Genomic DNA, 18,459 nt, shown 5'->3' with positions numbered 1-18,459 from the left:
AGTTCTTTAAAATAATATCTAAGTATATATCGATAGATAGATATCTTCTACTCAATATCATTAAAAATCATGAAAGCATACAAATAAAAAATAAAAAAGAGAGAGAGAATATAATAATTAATTATCAAATTTTAATCGATATTTTCTGTAACTCTTTTTTTTCTTTCTGTTTATGGCTGCCATCGGCTCTACCATTTTCAATTTCTTCCATTCCACGCACTACTGTTCCATGGCTCCATATATAAATTAAAATTTTTTTAAATATTTTGAAAAGGAAAAAAATAGAAAATAAAAAGTTAGTCCATCTTGGGGTGGATGGGAAGGGATGGAGACATCCAATCTGATTTCGTGAAATAAAATTAGTTGAGTTTGAGTTTGATGACATATTTTAGAGATTTTCTTTATTGATTTTTCAAATATCTGAAATTCAATTGCATGCTATATGACGTGTGTGTACATGATAGTCAACTCATAAGAGAGACAATTACATCATGCTCCATGCTTCGTATTCATGCCTAATTTTCACAAATTAACTAACATCAATAATTCATTTTGCAAATACCAATCATACTTTCTTTTAATTAAATCAAATTATTTAACTTCATGAGTGAGCCACAATCTTAATAATATTCAGTTGTCTTTTCTCACGAACTGTCATACAAGTAGCCGTCATTCTTTGTGTTCGTGTTAAAATTAGTTCAAATTACGATATGTTCGAGTTTGTATGATCTGCTCATGAATATATGTAGTTATGGACCTTAACAGTTGCATCCAATTCTAACATAATTTTCAACTCAAGTTACCAAATGCAACTAAAATTTTATGTATGTTAACGGGTTAGAGAAGAGATTGGAAACATTCCTCGAATGGTTTAATTTCGACCTGTAAACCTTCAGTATAGACATGGCTAACATGACACCTTCGAGTCGAGTCTCTTACCATCTCTCATCACTGCCCAATCAACTAAATCAAACACTTCATCTTCGTCACACAACATCCTTCCATAAGCAAGATATCAAGATTGTAAGAGCTCAAAAAAATAATAAAATAAAGGGAAGAAAAAACAGGGAATGGATATACAAAAAAATTGTGGAAATGGTCTATTGAAAGTTACATCGTTGTACAGTATGAACTATAAACATTCTCTAGATTTCAAACCTGATATGACTGCTAAAGAATTTGAGGCGGCTTTTGCCACCCCAGTGTATTAATATGAGACAATTCAACAGATTTGTAGTAAAACTGTGTATTTGAGTTGCCTCCAACAGAATGTTTCAGTAATATTTGTTTTGTACAGGAGGGAACTGTTAGAACTGTGGACAGAGTGGGCCGCTTCTGATTGACTTGGCCACGGTGGTCACATACTCTACATATTTGCACAAAGGAGGGGGATGACATTCTACAACTGGAGAGGGCAAGTATATTTTGGTGGTAAAGCGGGGAGCATGGGTGTCAACAAAACTGAAGGCAGTTACTTGGATTGCCTAAAAAATGGAGCCAATTTCAGCGAAGAAATTAATGTACATCAATGAACCTGCAACCAGAGACGAGCCTTATGCTGTCAACGCTTTGAACATTGCATATAAATAATTCCAGACACGAAGAGAAAGAGATTGACACAAACAACTACTCTAATGATGAGTCACATTGTCGTGGAGATATCGGATTTGACATAAAGAAACGCATCACTTTGAAGCATAAAATGGAGTCCCCGTGCATATAGTTGATGGAATATGAAAGCTCAGACAGTTTTATATCAGAAGAGAAGCTTGATTTATTAGAATATACAAGGGAAAAGAAGCAGGATTTTAGGAATCTTTTCTTTTCTTTAACACCTTTCTGGATGGAAGTAGAAGCTTGCATTCTGAAAAGAAGACTAAATAAGTCTATTTGTTCAAGATTGCAAGCTTTCCTGCTTTTCCAGCAAAGTCGAATCAATCCTCTACCATGAAAGTATGGGAAGACGAAGAACAGAGTAGAAAAAGGCCAGAACCTTACTGTACACACCTGAATCTATCTGAACAGCATCTTAATCTGCCAGACAAACCTTGTGAGAACTTTGTTTTTCACAATAACAAAACTGAGTCCTCCCTTGGGTTCCCTCAAGTAACTAATGCATGTTTGTGCGAACTTGATGAGGCGTAGTAGGTTTGATCAACGGCTTCAAAGATTCCATTATTTCATAAAAGGATGGACGTTTCCAGGGCTCACTGAAATATAAAGCCAATGATTACATGAAAACATTGAGAGCAAAACTGTGTAGGAAAACCTTGCAGAAGTTTCAACTCACCCGGCAAAGCAAGCCTCTATGATTGTAGCAACTCGAGGATTTAAATCACGTGGGATCTCAGGCCTGTTGCCTTTAAAGCCAACGGCTGCCACAACCTACACGAGAATTTCCATCAAGCTAAAAGAGCAAATTAACTATCAAACTATTGACCCTTTTGGGGTTTAGCAATGACAGAAGTAAGTATCCATCATCCTAAGGTGAGTTACAGAAGAAACATAAACTACAAACAAGTATAATATCATATTACAATATAAATTTTGAAGAAGCCTTGGAGCAAGCACGGGTGCCCTAGGTATAGGAGAGCAAAACTAGACTCCTAATTATATCCAAAAATAATATAAATTTTGAAGAAGTTACAATTGCTTTACACAATGTGGGACTGCATTTGTAATACCATCCACAAGGAACAGTACAAATTCTTCAAAGAACTGGACAATTCCTATTTTAAAACTTATGAATACTTGAGGTCAGAGCTCGACCTACATTACCCTGGAGAGAGTACAAATGAATACCTAAACTTGCAATAATCACAATGCTTTTAAAGGTTTCCATAAAAGATGAATCCTAGACCTTTAATTTACCAATACCAGTGCTCTTCAGAGTTCATACTTTAAACCACTAACACCATCCTTCAACCAACTAATGATGAGAAGTACCCCTTCACAACTCACAAGATCTGCTTTTAACAACCTCAAAAAATTATTCACTAAGTATTGGGAAAATCAAAGGAAATTTTCTAGTTACATCATCATTTAATAATCTTAATCTTGAAAACAAACCTGCGCTGGGTTCAAGTTGCTCCATGGTTGCTGCAATGTAGCAAGCTCCCACAGTATAACACCAAAGCTATAAACGTCTGATTTCTCATTTGACGGCTCATCACGGAGAACTTCTGGTGCCATCCACTCGGGCTGAAAAAAAGGAAGTAGTATTTTTGTTGGTTGATAAAATTCCCAGACTCAATCAACACCTAAAAATGATTACGTGGCATAATGCTGCCCACACTAGAACTTACCGTCCCAGCAGCTGATTTTGACGAAAGAAATGTGTTTGCCTTTAAGCGTGAAAGCCCAAAATCACAAACCTACATCAGTACCACCAGGGACATCAGATAGAAATAAATCAACCAATGCCAATAGATAAAAAGAGAGAACAGTTTGGAAATGAAACTAAAGAGTCATTAACAAGTACATGGTCTAACCATCAACTAAAAGTCAACATCTAGTAAAACCGATTTCCGTACCAAATCCAACCTCCCCCTTCCGCAAACATAAGCAAGTTGACCGATTATATTCATACACTCTAGAAGGATCTATTCCTTTGATATATATTCAATAAATCAATTTTTTACTGATATAATTTAAAAGAGAAAAAGGAATACACTTTTTAGCTAATCGGGATTCTGCTTTAACAGCACCCTAAAAGGATATCCTCCTTTGATATACATTCAATAATCAATTTTTTACTTAAAAGCGCAATGAATCGAACAAAACTTGACAGGAAATGAATTAGTTCAGAAGAACTTTAATCATTTTCACTGTAAGTGATATTAAAGCCTTTTTACAACTTTCCAACAAATAAATGCATATCCGTTGGAACAATAGCAATAGGATATCCTGAAGAAGTACTGAACATAGATCAATTCAATCCATTAACCTTCATAATTCAATTTGAAGACAGATTATACTGGCAGTCTCATGAAGAACTATACATATTAATAATTATAGAACTATAGGAAAAATATTGTAATGAAGTGCCACAATATCTATGCATAATCGGGACATTCAAAACTGAGGCAGGTTGGGGTGTCTATTGAATAAACATCCATCAACAAATATGATAACTACTGATAACATGGCTTTCCCGCCAGACATGAGTATGACATGAATTTTAATACACAGACTAGCTCACTGAATCTTAGATTTAAAGTCAGTAGCTAATTTAGAAAGCCTAAGATTCTCAGCTCCAACCTTTACTGTGTACTTTTTGTCGACCAAAAGATTTGGAGATTTCAAATCACGATGAACAATTGGAGGGTTACGTTTGTGAAGATAATTCATTCCCTTTGCCTGTTCATATCAATGACAGAACATTAAGCCCAAAAGGATGAACAGATATCAAGACATAATAACGATAATGCTTAATGACATTCACAAAACAAAAGGTGCAACAGCTAAAAGCTACACCATGTTTGAAATACATACAACATCATATGCCATGTTCAACCGACGTCTCTCATCTAATACTTCTCTTGCCCCAGGTCTATGCAAAAGCCTGTGCAAGCTACCTCTGCAATTCAATCATCATGGTGAAGGGGTGAACATATAGTTTTTTAAGGTTATAAGCATTCGATGCAAGAGGAATTTGCAGAACCTTGATAAGTATTCCGTGACAATGGACAAGTTTGGAGGCTCGGTGACTGCACCCATAAAGAGAACAATGTTTGGATGTCGTAGACTTTTCATTATGGCCACCTGGCAAAGCAAAAGAAGCTATTGAACCTACTGAATAATCACTTGCAAGTAGAACAAGATTGGTGAAATTTGAAATTTTTTCTTCAAAATTTTATAGATGCTTGAATTTTTTGCATCACTTATACCTCCCTAAGGAATTCATCAAAACGTTCTGCATGTAAGTCTTGTTCCATCAGAATCTTCACAGCAACATCCTAAAATGTCCAAGGCATACAAAAATATAGTCCTCTCAATTCTCATGAATAATTAAAAATAAATAAATGACACAACTTATAGACCTGGAAACCTTAGTTAAAAGAAAGAAACAAAAAAAAAAAATCAAGGTTCTTACCGAGCCGTGCCAATCAGCATGATATACAGTCCCAAAAGAACCTGAATTATTACCAAGTGGACAGTAAGTATGGCCACATAGAGAATAATAAATTGATATTATAAGGATTACATCTCTCACTGGCTAAAATTATAGTGTGATGAAAAAGCACAAAATATTTCTTCCAGAAGGAGAACATAATATACCTGCTCCAATTTTCTCTCTCAAAGCAAGATCTTGCCATGGAATAACTAAATCTTCTATCCCAAGGGAGAGCTCATTCGGCTTTTTAACCAGTTGACTACCCTCAACAAATGATAAATTGCTAGTAGGATCCGTCCTTAGATGAGACAATGCTAAGAGAGGTTGAGAATCTCTGGAACCAATCTGCGAGGTCAGGTTTATAGGGACTCCTTTTTCGAAAAAAGAGGTAGACAGTACACTATATTGAGAAGTATCACGTGATCTAAATTGCTCAGAATTTCTATCTGTAGCACTTGGTTGAGAAGTTTTTGGGTTCAATAACTGAGAACTTTCATCACTGTCACCAGTAAGCACTGTGTTTTTACCATCTACATCCTTCCTATTAAATGGCCTTTGATAGACAGAAACTGGGGCATCCTTCCCAGATACAACATTCCCTGCAAATAAAAATTCTGGACTCGTTAATAGAAACCATTGCATCAGAGAACATATTAAAACACTGATCATACAAGCTCATAACAAGAAGTCAATTTTTTTTTTTAACAAGAAACAAATTTTTGATAAATGAAAAGGAAGAAAAATGTTCAATGATACAACTCCAAAAGGGAGCGAAAAAAGACGAAACGGCCAAACAAAGAACAAAACTTAAAAAAAAAATTACAAGAAAATTAGTCAAAGAAGAACAAGACGCCTAAAATTTTCGCAAAACAACTAACTGAATCAAACGAAACCACTCCCTTCAAGCTTCAAAAGCTACAACGACAATATGAGCAGGAGAAAAAGGACATCTATAAACCTTTGAACAAAAAAATGTCCCCTGAACAATACACCAACAAAAAGTCCATTCGAAAGTTTTTTTTAGCCCAATGAAAGGGGAATACTCTATCAGAAAAATAAATGTCTGGGAAGTCCTAGTTCAGCATGCAGGATTTGTTAGAAACTGAGCCCATAGAAAGGTTGATCTATCTTGTGGATGGCATTTTCTACCATAGATTGAAGTTTGGAATGTCGAGAACCTTGCCAAAGATATTCATTTTTTATATAAGAAATCGAGCTTTCATTGAAATAAGAATATATAATAACCAGACAAAAGGAGACCAACCTAAAAAAGGACCCTGGTCCAAAGAATAACACTTAACTGATCATTACAAAAAGTCTTCATAACCAACACCCACAGGGTACTTTATCTAACAATCTCCCAAATATCCTCCCAATATCTCTCAACCTCTTAAAAATTATGTTGTTACTCCCAAGCCAAATACTCTACAAAATAGTAAAAAAATAAGTCTGCCACAAAAGAATTCCTCTAGGCTCTATCACAAACAAAAAAGAGAGAACAACAACACCTCCTCCATCATTGTCTTATACTCATTGTTACAAGCCAAGAAAACCCCAAAAGCCTCCAAGAACCGAACCAAATAAATTAGATGAACTAACATCTTCGTAGAATATGGTGAAGGTCCTCCAAGGCACCTTTTCAAATAATACACCATTGGGGCTGAAACAGAAGGTTCAGAAGGATGAACACAGTCTTAAAGTATTAACTTTCCCATGCAAGACCTGCCAAGCAAGAACTTGATCTTTTTCAAAATGTGTACCTTCCAGAGTGAGGCAAACAACGAAGCAATGGGTAGAAGCGAGGAAACATTCAAAAGAGTAAAAAAAAATAAAAAACTACAAGAAAGCCCCAACGATGGGCTGGGGTGCCAAACACGAATGTCCTTCTCCCAAGCAAACGTCTCCTAATAACAAAAGAAATGCAAAAACCTCCCACGTTTGCCTATCCGTCAAAAACTGACAGAGACCTAAGAAAATAGAAGGAGAATTCCCCCAAGACATCAAAACAGAAGGCATGACCAACTATAATGATGTTGGTAAAGAAAATGAAGCCGCAGGCAGAGGCAGCAATAAAATCAAATTCTACTCTTTAGATGCCCAATGTACATTTATAAGCACGTCATATATTGTAATTAAGTCAAACCTTCGAAAGATCTACACGCTATAGCTAATAATTGAAGGTGAATGATTCAGAAAATCCCCAACTCTCTCCACTAAACTGAATAGCCCAATAACAAAAAAATCTAGACAGTCAGTGATTCATCAAAAAGCTAAGGACTTGTCAAACATAATGAGTACAAACATAATAAACTTACTAAAGATGACTTGATAAATCCCAAAAAGAATATAAAAATAATAATAGATAACAGTAGAAGAAGTAGTAATAATAGTAATAGTAAAAGCTGGTAGATTCACGGTCCATAGAAAACTGATTAAAGGCACCTCATTATCAAGAAATTGAACTGGAGAAACAAGACTATAAAGTAAAGAGAGAAAAAAATAAATGATAGCTTCATATTCTTGCCATTAAAAAAAAATCACCTGAAGAATCTTCGTCAAATACAATATTAAGTGATTGACTATCCAAGAAATACTGTTTGGCCAGTGACCTGAAATCAATGGTAGATTCAATAGGTTTTAGTCTTGGAAATCGCAATGGTGAAGAAATTGAGATGGATGATGGACCATTGAGCAAAGAATCAGGTTCGCATAAGCAACCTGGCTTCCCAATCAGATCAATGAGATATTCCCTGAAAATTAAGATTTTCCTGTTAAGAACTCAGGTAAACTATGAACTCTAAATCAATCAAGATTATCCAAAAGTATAGAAAAAGCATACCTATGAAGCCCAAACCTAACAAGGCAAGATGAAGCATCATCTCTAGAACAATATTTACAGCCCCTGGCAATTCGACAGGGCAAATCAATTGAATCAGCCAGTACCTGCAAAAATAATAATCTTAGGCATGTCTGCTGTCCAATAATGTTCATACAAGATTTACAATCTCGAAGGATAATAATTACTGATAGATACTAGGTAAATCAAATTTATGTTCATTTGTTTTGATGCAAGAACAATTGAAAGATTTTCAACTGGCTAGCTAAAAGATGCAATCCACCAAAACCACCCAAAGTTGCATGTTATTTGACCACCAGGAACCACAGACAATAATTTGGCTATCATATTTTATATTTATAGATATTAAATTTCATGATAAAAAGAGAAGGCATAGATGCAATGCAATCGATAAAAATTTTAAAAAAATACAATTAATTCACATAACAAGAAATTCTCACTTTGAATAAAAGAGCACGATGTCTACAGAGGCCAACAGATAAGCTGCACAAGGGAATCACGATAGATCCAAAACATTCTTTTAAGTCATCACTGCATTCCCTCCAGGAGGAAACCAAGTCATCTTCTCCCTTGGAAATTGAACCCCTGGTTATGTATTAAAAGATGTTACTAATATATTATAGAACATGCTAGATTGTCACTAAAACTGTAGACAACTCACCCCATATGATTGCACACCAGCTTTGCTAAATGATCTGCAACTTCTTTTGTGGTTAAACCGCTAGAAGAAATATTATGCACCCTGTTTAGCAGTTCCTTAAAGCTAGGGTCACTTTTCTGATCTATCAAAACTACTTCAATCGAAGCATCAATGCTGGAATAAACTGCCTTCAGAGATTCAAATGATGGTATACGGCCATGGTCTTGCAGATTGGTGCACAAAGACCATACATAAGGGTCCATGCCATGAATTAGATAAAAACCATCTGGCACTTTCTCAAAGTATGACATGCATCCATTTACCTGATGGATACCAAATTATAAGATAGCATGTTAAAGCAAAGATAGAGTCAAATGTTGTGTTAAAAGTACAATGATGCATCCTATGGCATCTTCTATGTAGGTTCTTAGAATGAAAACAAATTGAAGTTAATCTCTTATTCTCTTCTTTATTATTTCTCCTTGGAACATTAATATGACAACTCAGAATTAGCTAAAAGTAATCAATTTTACAAATGTAAATATGCAGTTCGTGAAAAGGAAATTTTGGGGGTTATACTCTATAACTTTTATTCCCCTATTTCAGTTGATTCTTAATGAACTTTTTACAATTAAGAGAACCGGCACTACAATTCACAAGCTACTGTATTAGTAAATATGTCACAAATCAAGCAGACTCAGGATACTTGATGACTACGAACTCTGGAGGATCCTTCTAAACTTCCATCCACTCAAGTTGCAAACATATCTTCAAAGTTATACTTTTTTCCTCAAGGAGACCCAAGTTCCAGTCTACGCATTAATACGAGAGCCTTATTGGTCATTTCTTGGTGTAAATGTCTCTATCTTTCATCACTATAGTTTTAGTTCTCTTTTTATCTGATTGGAGAGTCTTTTTGTGGGGTTCCCCCCCCCCTTTTTTTTGTAATTTCATACCTCAATGAACTTGTTTCTTATCCAGTGTTTTCGAGGTGCAAGGCGCACTCCAAGGCGACAAGTCCTTTGATCGCATTGAGGCGAGAGGCGATACAAAGGCGACGCCCGAGTGAAGCGAGGCGCACCTTAATAAATAAATAAAAATTATATATATAGTGCATAAATTTATATAGTAAACATAATTTAAAAAATAAATACCAAAATAGTGTCATAGTAAATGTCAACAAGATACAAAAAACAACCAAATTCAATAAGTTTAGTCGGAGATGGGAGCGGCGACGGTGATGGTTAGAGAAGGAGCGGGCGATGGCCGGAGATTGAGGGTGGTGAAGGTGAATGTCGAGAGGCATAGAGAATGGTTAGGGTTTGTGGACTGAAGTATGTCGCGAGGGAGAAAGGTTCTTTTAAAAAAACACATTAAAAAGAAAAAAAAAACAAATATATATATATATATATAAGGCAGATCGCCTGGCCTCAGGCGAGAGGTGCACACCGAGGTGAGCGCCTGATTGGAGGTGCTCACCTGAGCACCTTGCAAGGCGCACTTAGACGAAATCGCCTCGCCTCTCACCTGAAGCGAACGCCCGGGTGCGCCTCAATAACACGGTTCTTATCCTAAAAAAAAAAACAAAAAACAAAATTCCACCCTAAGGAGATTGGCTGAGGTTGCCCAGTAAGAAACTTGAGTATACTAAGGAGTAGTTTGTAATGGATAATAATTCGAATATTGTTAGTTCACAACCCCATTCAATCAATCATCACCGAACTAATCGCCTATCTTCCAACCATTTCCTACCATTCATGCATCCTTGGACAACAAGAAAATGAAAAGAAAGATCAGTATATAACGCCCCATAGCGAATTTGAATTGAAGTAACATGATTGTGGACTAGGATGTTTACTCACTGTGTTAAGATATGTATGTAAAGCAGAAACAAGCCAACTGATTAAAGCACAAAGACCAACGACGCAGTGATTATAAAAACACCAAAATACTAACCCAGAATCGATGCGATATGGCCTCAGCTGAACTGGACGACGATCTTAACGCTGCGTCGTCTGGCATCGGATCCATAAAGTTGGGATCATGGACGCACGTGGCCTCTGAAGACAGCCTGAGAGCCAAGGCCAACTGCAACTGATAACTCTCTTCCGTCTGCTGCGCCCAGCTCTTCCCTGACGAACCTCCACTTCCCACTTTTACTCTTAGCTCATCACCCTGGATATATCCCAATGCGTTGATCTCATTTTCTGCTGCGCTTGAGAGCGTAGGTGCGTAGTAGTCCCCGGAAAGAGAGCTTTCATCGAAGCTGCTTCCACTAGAATGCCTCTGCGACCCAATCCATGAATACAGGTTCCCTATCCGATTCGATTGCGTGTTTATCTTGTGATCACCACTCCCATCCCAATCAAAGACTCTATCGGCCCTTCCCTTGTTAATGTTTCCATCGGCTATTAATGACTCATAAAACGAAGTGGAAGCTCCTGTTCCAACCTCCTCGTCGGGAATTTGGCTTAAAAGCGTGTAATCCGACCTCCTTCCAGGCATTTCCATCACCTTAAACCCTTAGAAACCCTAGAATCCGCCATTGTTGAAGGGCCTGGAAGGTTTCTCTCTGTTACAATTCCTGGTTACAATTTTTTCTCTCTCTGTAATTCGATTGTCGGAAAGAAAGAGAGAACTATAATAATTTATACGGTGGCGCGGCGTAACCGCAATATTCCCCCTTTCCATTATTTTTGTTATTATTTTCCCCCTAAAATATGTTTTATTTTCGTCGAAATTACTTTTATTTTATCTTTTCTTCGTCAACGATAATTTCATTTGACCAACCTATAAGGTGGAGCCGTATGAGATGAAAAATCTCATGAACGATTATGTCGAAGGGTAAAAATGACTTATCCCTCAATTTTTCTACTATCACCTTCAAAAAAAAAAAAAAAACTGCAAGTTACATCTATTTCTCGAAGCAGGAGGTTCGAACGTTTACCAGAAAAATAAAATAAAATAATTTCTTTTGCATTTTTCATCTAACCTTATATTCTCATTCTTTTAACAAAACAAATTAATCTCATACCTTTTTTTTTAATATGATCTCATACTTACTTAAAATATAAATTTTATGGATTGCATAATTCGTTGTCGTATTTGTAAATTAGTTATACAGAGAAGTAATTTAGAAATATGACAAAATATTTTATTTTTTCTGAGCTTATTTAGACATTTATATGTAATACCATTTTTATCCTAGTATATTAATGATATGTCATTTTTATTACACTTATATGATATATTTATATCAATGATAAATTGAATAGTAAATCAACAGGCAAATAGCAAACAAAAATTACATCATCAATGATATACTTTAATTCTATCAATATGGCATATCAATGATGAAGCAAATGTGAAATCACCATGCAAGTTACATTATCTAATTTTTATCATATTGAAATGATATTAGACTCAATATGAACTAAGCAAATAGATAGAATTCGGATAGAAAATCAAAGTTACATAATCACTAGTATATTATTTTAATTTTTCCAATATGGTATATGAGCGGTTGACAAAATAATAAATCAATATGCAAAAATAATAGGGATAAAAACTAACAAAAAAAAAAACATTAGAACATAAAGTTACAAGATCACTACTATACCATGTATGTTAACTATATTGATATAGTATACTAAACATATATCAAATATTAAATAACCATGTTACGATAATAAATGGAAGCGATAGACTTGTATTACGATAGGATATTCGACGGTGGATGCGCGATGTTAGACTGGACTTGTTTCAGCTTTTCAGTTTTTTTTTTTTTTTTTTTTTTCTGGTCTAAGATTGGAACTGTGCTATATTTGTAATTTTTTTTAGCTTGAATTAGATTTACTATTATTTTGAATTAAATTGTTAAATAAGATTCCTCCCATTGAAAAATATAAACAATACATTAATTTCTAATGTCTTGATATCAGATCGAGAAAAAATAATATTTTTCATTAAAATATATCGGGAAAATGTAAAGACAAATTTCATATCCACTTGCCTAATTATCAATCTAATTAATTTATTTGATCACCAACTTTTTGGTATTTTTAAAAAGGAGTGTGGTTTTTTTCCTTCTTAAACTCACCCTCTAATCAAAAGTTAACTTAGACCATACGAAATCAAAATCAAAATTTCAAGATATTTGATTCTACAATAAAAAAGAACATTAGACTCGTTTATTCTTACACTCTTAAAAAGTAACACAAGTGTGTTTTTACAGGTGTATGTGATTTTTTATTTTTTTTATTAATCAGAAATTTCACTAGATAACATAGTTTTAATAAAACATTTAAATATGATTTCTTTATATTTAAATTTGAATTTAAATAATATTTTATGATATAGTTGAAAATACATATTTTATGCTATTTATGTAAATGGTTTTTTTAGCCAATAACAATCTTGTACAAAGAAAGAAAATAACATTACATCGCATTGATCTAAAAAAGGGGAATGAAAAATAAGAAATATCTTTTCAGTCAATGGTTGATTATGGACAACATTTTAGTCAAACATTCAGAATTTATTAAATGATAAGAGACAGAAAACACACACTAAATAAAGACCATAATTATAATTTATACAACACCGCAAGTTGCAAGTTTTTATTTATTTATTATTTTTACTTATTTCCTATAAATGGCGTTGAAACTTGGAACAAAAAAACGAAGATAAGTTCATACCATGGCGGCTCGTATCATATGATATGACGGTGAAAATTAGAAAATTGTTGCCGCCGAGGAGACAAAGCTATTTGATTTTTTTCTTTTCATCTCTTATAACAAAAATATTTTGATACCACGAGAGAGAGTATAGATAATTCTTTCATTCATGCCTATTGAAAAATCGACACTAAAATAATTTTTAAAAACAAAATTGCAGTACGAACAAGAAGTAAAATTTTTACTTGTGTTTGGGTAGGTTTCTGTTGACTTCCTGCTATATTTATTATGCGTTGAATCAAAGTATACTTATTGAATGAGTTTTAATTTTGGGTAAGTTGTACATTTTAGGAATTTTACCGTTTTAGAACTTCCAATTGCAATTGCTAATAATTTTGGTTGGTTTTGCAGTAGCAATCGCATATGCCTACATGACATTTATTAACTTTTTTTACTGACTTTATAATACTAAATATGTTGGCAAACAACATTAAAAAAAGTAATTTTGCGTTTTTATTGTTTATCTGACAAAAACCTGTTGTACGAAAATTAGTAAAATGGTAAGAGATTAAGTTTATAAGAAATTTAATGGACAGCAACAGTTTAAGCCCAATACTTCTATTATAAAGTCTAAATGAATCCCTCATCAATCATGAACATCCTTAAATATGCACGTTTTCCAGTCAAGTAATTGGGAGTCCCCGTGTCATTAACCTCCTTAAAAAAATCATTCTTGTGAAGCTTCATTTTTCCATGGAATTGGTCTTGGACCTTCTCTGCGCAGTTTAGGTAGAGGGTGAAGAAGACCTCCGAGCAATCACTCTGAAAGAGTTCAGAATTCTAACCTTGTGTCAAGACCTACAAGTCCGGGGAGAACCGAGAAGACTGAGAATAGTATACTTAATGTCAGTTTTTTTGGGTTTAGTTCAACAGAATTTGTTGTTTCACCCCACAAAATACCAGCAAGTTTATTGCATATAACATGACATCAATGAGTTTATAAGTTTTTTTTTTTATTGAAGTTGTTTTCTTACTAATAGCTCCTGTCAAAATAAATCCAATCATAGTTTTTTCCCCAAGAAATAGGATTTCTTGGGTCTTTATATGAAACCAATAATGAAAAGGGAAATTGAGACGAGAAATAGTACAATATAGGATGGTTGTGTAACTACATTGATTTCTTTACTATTATTATTGTTTTTTAGGTATCTTCTTATATCATACTAGATATGTCTATTAAACAAAAAGTTGAGAGCTTCATTCAATTGAGAAGTTCGTCTTTGTACAGTCAATCACATTTTTTTATTATTTTCTTTTATTTTCACTATTTTCACTTGAACAATTTTGAGATAAAAATAAATATAACTCAATTTAGATCAAAGGTTCAAATCCCTCCTCTCACCCTTGTTTGAACTCACGAAAGAGAGAAAAAATGCAATGGGTGCGAGTTCAAAATTTTAATATCAACGACAACATGAAACAAATGAACATTGGATCTGCTTTAAGAAGAAAGATGAATATTTTTAAAAAATTATAAACAAGCACGATTTTTAAGAACAAATTGTTGTGAAATGGAACTTTCAACAATTGATTAAATTTTATAACGATGTACATCAAATATTTAGTTAATGTAAAATGTGCAATTTTTTGGAGATCGTATGTCATCGATGTCCAGTCACATAATTGTAAAGTCAAGGTAAAAGTGAATTGATATGTCCCATCCAAAATAAAACATTACATTAGAGCTCAGACTCGAGTCAATGACAATACAAGCAAAATGAGAAGTCTAAAATATCAAGCCAAGCAAAGCAAACTAAACTACTTTGAATGGCAGCTCCATAACATTTATCTCTGAAAAGGTCAATACAATAATGCAAGATAAGCGACATTACACATACTTCTGTCTCAGAAATCCTTAAACTTACTCGATTGTTGAATAGGGAAAATCAATCTAACCAGGAAAGACATTTTTCAGCATTACAGAAGAAGATGTAGAGAGAAGCTTCCTTCATGTTTCCAACGAAACATCACATCAAATCCCTGCAAATCCTCCAGACAACAGCCAAACCTGTATTATGAATACGATGGTAAGCTGCCTAAGAAGTATTTGGGCAAGCAGGAAAACCTGAACCTGCAAAACTCGCAACATATGTAAGAAATATAAAAGAATATTCCAATATACGAGTTATAGAATTCCATAACCACAAGGGCTTCTAATTTCATTTTTCCTGGTAAGAAGAGAGCATGGACAGGAACATTAACATTCAATTAGACCGACAACAAGCTTGACTTCTGCTTCATTAATGAATCTGTCTAAAACTAGTTGAAAATTTTGAGAAAATACTAGATTAAAAAAGTTGATCAGAACTTAAGATAACAGACTTGAGGACACACCATTTGGACGAATCAATTTAGAAGGATAGAGAATAATTTTATGTGTACAGACGTATCTTTTCGTAGAATCACCTGAATAATTAAGAAAGTGGTGACCAGGAAGATTGGTTCTAACATTTTGATATTCCTCTTCACTGTAAAGGTGATCTACAGGAAGGTTCTAAAGAAAACAAAGGAAATGAAGGGAAAGGTTTGTAAAAGACCTTTCCTCAAGACTTGTGCAGGTTAAGCTCTACATATACACGTCCTAATTTTAGCTGATATCAGGTTTTATTTTATCCCGTAATTACCATAAACATGGGGCAAATGCACTTGTGACTACGGTGAACATGGGTAGAGTTTACAACCGAGGAACAATGACAAGACAAAAAGGACATTGAATATGAATGGCTGTGACCGATTTAACAATCGTATGGATAATTGTAGAATTTGCCAAAGGGTTAGTCACTAACGACTATTTCTTTTCTATTTATTTTCTTTTTTAGGGTGAAGGAGAAGGTTAACAAAACTGGAATTCACATTCAATAACACGTGACAGTGAACCTGTCCTCCACCTGCACAGTGGAAATGGGCAGTGAGCTACTTCTTTTACGAATATGGGTTGTTTTATAAAAAGGAAAGCATTCTACTATGGCCCCTATATTGAACCAATTAAAGGACAGTAGCAAACCAGTAATGTTTCTTTCAGGCAAGCAACAGCGTCCACCATTTTCTCTAATACTGCTTAGAAGGATCAAATTCATCTTCATCTTGTACAAGGCCATTGCTTCCACCATCATCCTTGACATCCTGATGACTAACGTTATCTACCTTTTCCCGGTCCCTGTTCCATTGTTCGATCTTAGCCCTTCTTTCAGCACTACTTTCCCTAACCGGACTTCTATTCCTCCTCCCTCCAGGGCTCCTACTCCGTCCCCCTCTATGCCTAGGGCTACGGCTTCTAGGCCTCCTGCTTCTATCATGGTACCGGGGGTCCTTGTCTCCATCTCTTCTACCAGGTCCTCGTCCACGACCACCGTGTGGACGGTCATCATATCCATGATGCCTATGGGGGCTTCGACTTTGACTCCGGCTTCGGCTACGCCTGCGCCTGCTCCTCCCAAATAAACGTCGTCTCAACTCTCTAAAAGCACATGGAAAATTACAACAAATAACATATTATCAGTAGGTAACCAATGCTTCCTCAGGGGGAACAAATGAAACATGTTGATGATATTACCTGCTTATCTTCTTCAGATGCATAAAGTTGCAATAACCACCACGATTACATACATTTTCCTCATATTGCCTACAAGTAGCTTCTCGAAAATCCGTCACAGGAGAAAAGTCAACAATGATGGGTCGGCCTGTTACAAATTTGACAAATAAGGCCAGGTAACAACATATCAAATCTTTCTTAGGCACAAACAAATAATGAAGACTGAAGAGTGTGTAGCAACCATTGATGAAGTTATTTAGCCTAAGTTTCTACAGTTCACCTTGGGGAAAACTCCATCATCAAACCTCCAAACCAAACTCGCAAGGTCATTATGGATTTCCAAAATTGCAAATTTTGTAATCGAGCTCAAACACAGATAACTACATTCTCAGCATTGAATCAACCAACCGGTGTACATGGAGCTTCTAAAAATATTATTTCCTCATCTAACAGTTAGACTAGTGATAAGCCAGAAGATATGATTAAAAAAAGATTCCCAGATATGAAAAGTACAAGAGATAAATCCTTGAATTTTAACCAATAATCTAAAATATACTTCACTAAATTTATATTAGAATTATTTAATTAGAACGAATTCGCCAGTGTCACATTCAGGAATATTCATCGCACCTGCGCTACCCCAAGAGTACTCATATACCACCCACAGGTTTGATTCTATCGTAAAAGAAAATGGACAAGAACAAAAAGAATTAGAATGAACTGTTCGACATAAAAACCTGCATAAAAGCGTCCATTAAGATTCTGAAGCGCGTTTGCAGCTTGTTCTTCTTCTCTAAACTGAACGTAGACATTGCCGACCTAACCACGGAGTTAAAACCAAACTAGTGAGTAACGCAGGTCCAAATAAATAGTCCGAAATCTAAAAAGCAGATGTAAATATACTATACCATATGGTCCGCCAAATTATCACAGATATTCAAGCTTTCAAGATCCCCGTATTTGCTAAGCTCCTCGAATAGATCTTCATAAAAGTCCTGCATTACAGATGCAAAAAGGAAAGAGAGAAAGCTGTTTCAGCATTGCAAAGACGGAAGATTGGGGAAAACGAGGTTTCTGATTCGGAAAAACAAATGTAAATCAAAGCAGGGAGAGTGGAGACCTCGAAGTGATCTTGGACCTTGCGGGGATCAAGGGCTTGGCCCTGAGGGTCGACACCGGGGGTGATCATGTCAGGTCTCTGGTACATATTAGAGAGGAGAAGTGTGGGGCTGATGCTGGGCTTAGTGTGAAGCCTGGAGCACCGATCTCCATGTCTGCAGGCTCCGATCTTGAAGTAAAAGGGACAGTTAACCCTATCCTTCTCCGTTCCGAAAATTGAAGCCAAGTGTTCCGCCATTTTCTTCTGCTCGAGACCGGCAAATTTCTGCTTCTCCCTTCTCCTCTTGACCTGATTTTATCGATTAGGTTTTTGAACTGGAAAGCAATAGTATTGATACACAAATCTTGATTGCTTTGAACAACTAGCAGGTTTGCCCGAGAGGTTAAGGGGGAAGACTTAAGATCTTCTGCACATAAGTGCGCGTGGGTTCGAACCCCACAGCCTGCATAAACTTTTTT

At 35.3% G+C, this 18,459-nt stretch overlaps 2 protein-coding genes and 1 non-coding gene across 4 annotated transcripts; 1 reads left to right on the top strand and 2 right to left on the bottom strand.

Annotated features, from left to right (window-relative positions):
- Positions 1 to 1,077: 1,077 nt before the first annotated feature.
- On the bottom strand, positions 1,078 to 11,287 carry LOC111013655 (serine/threonine-protein kinase CTR1). The gene is made up of 16 exons (XM_022288144.2): positions 10,570 to 11,287; positions 8,635 to 8,936; positions 8,414 to 8,558; positions 7,956 to 8,059; positions 7,658 to 7,866; positions 5,281 to 5,715; positions 5,096 to 5,136; positions 4,890 to 4,958; positions 4,664 to 4,764; positions 4,495 to 4,579; positions 4,261 to 4,359; positions 3,306 to 3,374; positions 3,070 to 3,201; positions 2,291 to 2,385; positions 2,008 to 2,210; positions 1,078 to 1,534 (listed from the first exon to the last, which is right to left on the bottom strand). The coding sequence occupies exons 1-15, from the start codon at positions 11,122 to 11,124 to the stop codon at positions 2,111 to 2,113; spliced, it is 2,541 nt and encodes an 846-aa protein (XP_022143836.1). The 5' UTR covers positions 11,125 to 11,287; the 3' UTR covers positions 1,078 to 1,534; positions 2,008 to 2,110.
- A 3,715-nt stretch (positions 11,288 to 15,002) lies between these two features.
- Positions 15,003 to 18,340, bottom strand: LOC111013618 (splicing factor U2af small subunit B). 2 transcript variants are annotated; one of them, XM_022288094.2, is made up of 6 exons: positions 18,002 to 18,340; positions 17,790 to 17,876; positions 17,619 to 17,700; positions 16,903 to 17,029; positions 16,354 to 16,806; positions 15,003 to 16,237 (listed from the first exon to the last, which is right to left on the bottom strand). In XM_022288094.2, the coding sequence occupies exons 1-5, from the start codon at positions 18,236 to 18,238 to the stop codon at positions 16,398 to 16,400; spliced, it is 942 nt and encodes a 313-aa protein (XP_022143786.1). In that variant the 5' UTR covers positions 18,239 to 18,340; the 3' UTR covers positions 15,003 to 16,237; positions 16,354 to 16,397. The 2 variants fall into 2 exon arrangements, with proteins under 2 accessions (XP_022143786.1, XP_022143785.1); XM_022288093.2 differs by having other exon boundaries at positions 15,003 to 15,357; positions 18,002 to 18,339.
- Positions 18,341 to 18,365: 25 nt separating this feature from the next.
- On the top strand, positions 18,366 to 18,448 carry TRNAL-UAA (transfer RNA leucine (anticodon UAA)). The gene has a single exon. It is a non-coding gene; the product is annotated as a tRNA-Leu (tRNA).
- The last annotated feature ends 11 nt before the right edge of the window (positions 18,449 to 18,459 follow it).

The sequence above is a fragment of the Momordica charantia genome (genome assembly GCF_013281855.1).
Source record: "Momordica charantia cultivar OHB3-1 chromosome 1 unlocalized genomic scaffold, Mcharantia_2.0 BLBB01000001.1, whole genome shotgun sequence".
Classification (NCBI taxonomy): Eukaryota; Viridiplantae; Streptophyta; class Magnoliopsida; order Cucurbitales; family Cucurbitaceae; genus Momordica; species Momordica charantia.
Note: the sequence above shows the minus strand (reverse complement) of the source record. Positions and strands in the feature narration are given on the sequence as shown.

What these genes read in the sequence shown, in the direction of transcription:
- LOC111013618 (XM_022288094.2), bottom strand. Translation starts at nt 18,238, where the DNA reads ATGGCGGAACACTTGGCTTCAATTTTCGGAACGGAGAAGGATAGGGTT. An exon ending in TAATGGACGCTTTTATGCAG is followed by an intron (nt 17,030 to 17,618) that starts GTTTTTATGTCG and finishes AATTTGTAACAG; the next exon opens with GCCGACCCATCATTGTTGAC. An exon ending in CATCTGAAGAAGATAAGCAG is followed by an intron (nt 16,807 to 16,902) that starts GTAATATCATCA and finishes ATGTGCTTTTAG; the next exon opens with AGAGTTGAGACGACGTTTAT.
- LOC111013655 (XM_022288144.2), bottom strand. Translation starts at nt 11,124, where the DNA reads ATGGAAATGCCTGGAAGGAGGTCGGATTACACGCTTTTAAGCCAAATT. An exon ending in TTGATGAATTCCTTAGGGAG is followed by an intron (nt 4,765 to 4,889) that starts GTATAAGTGATG and finishes TTGCTTTGCCAG; the next exon opens with GTGGCCATAATGAAAAGTCT. An exon ending in TGAACATGGCATATGATGTT is followed by an intron (nt 4,360 to 4,494) that starts GTATGTATTTCA and finishes TGATATGAACAG; the next exon opens with GCAAAGGGAATGAATTATCT.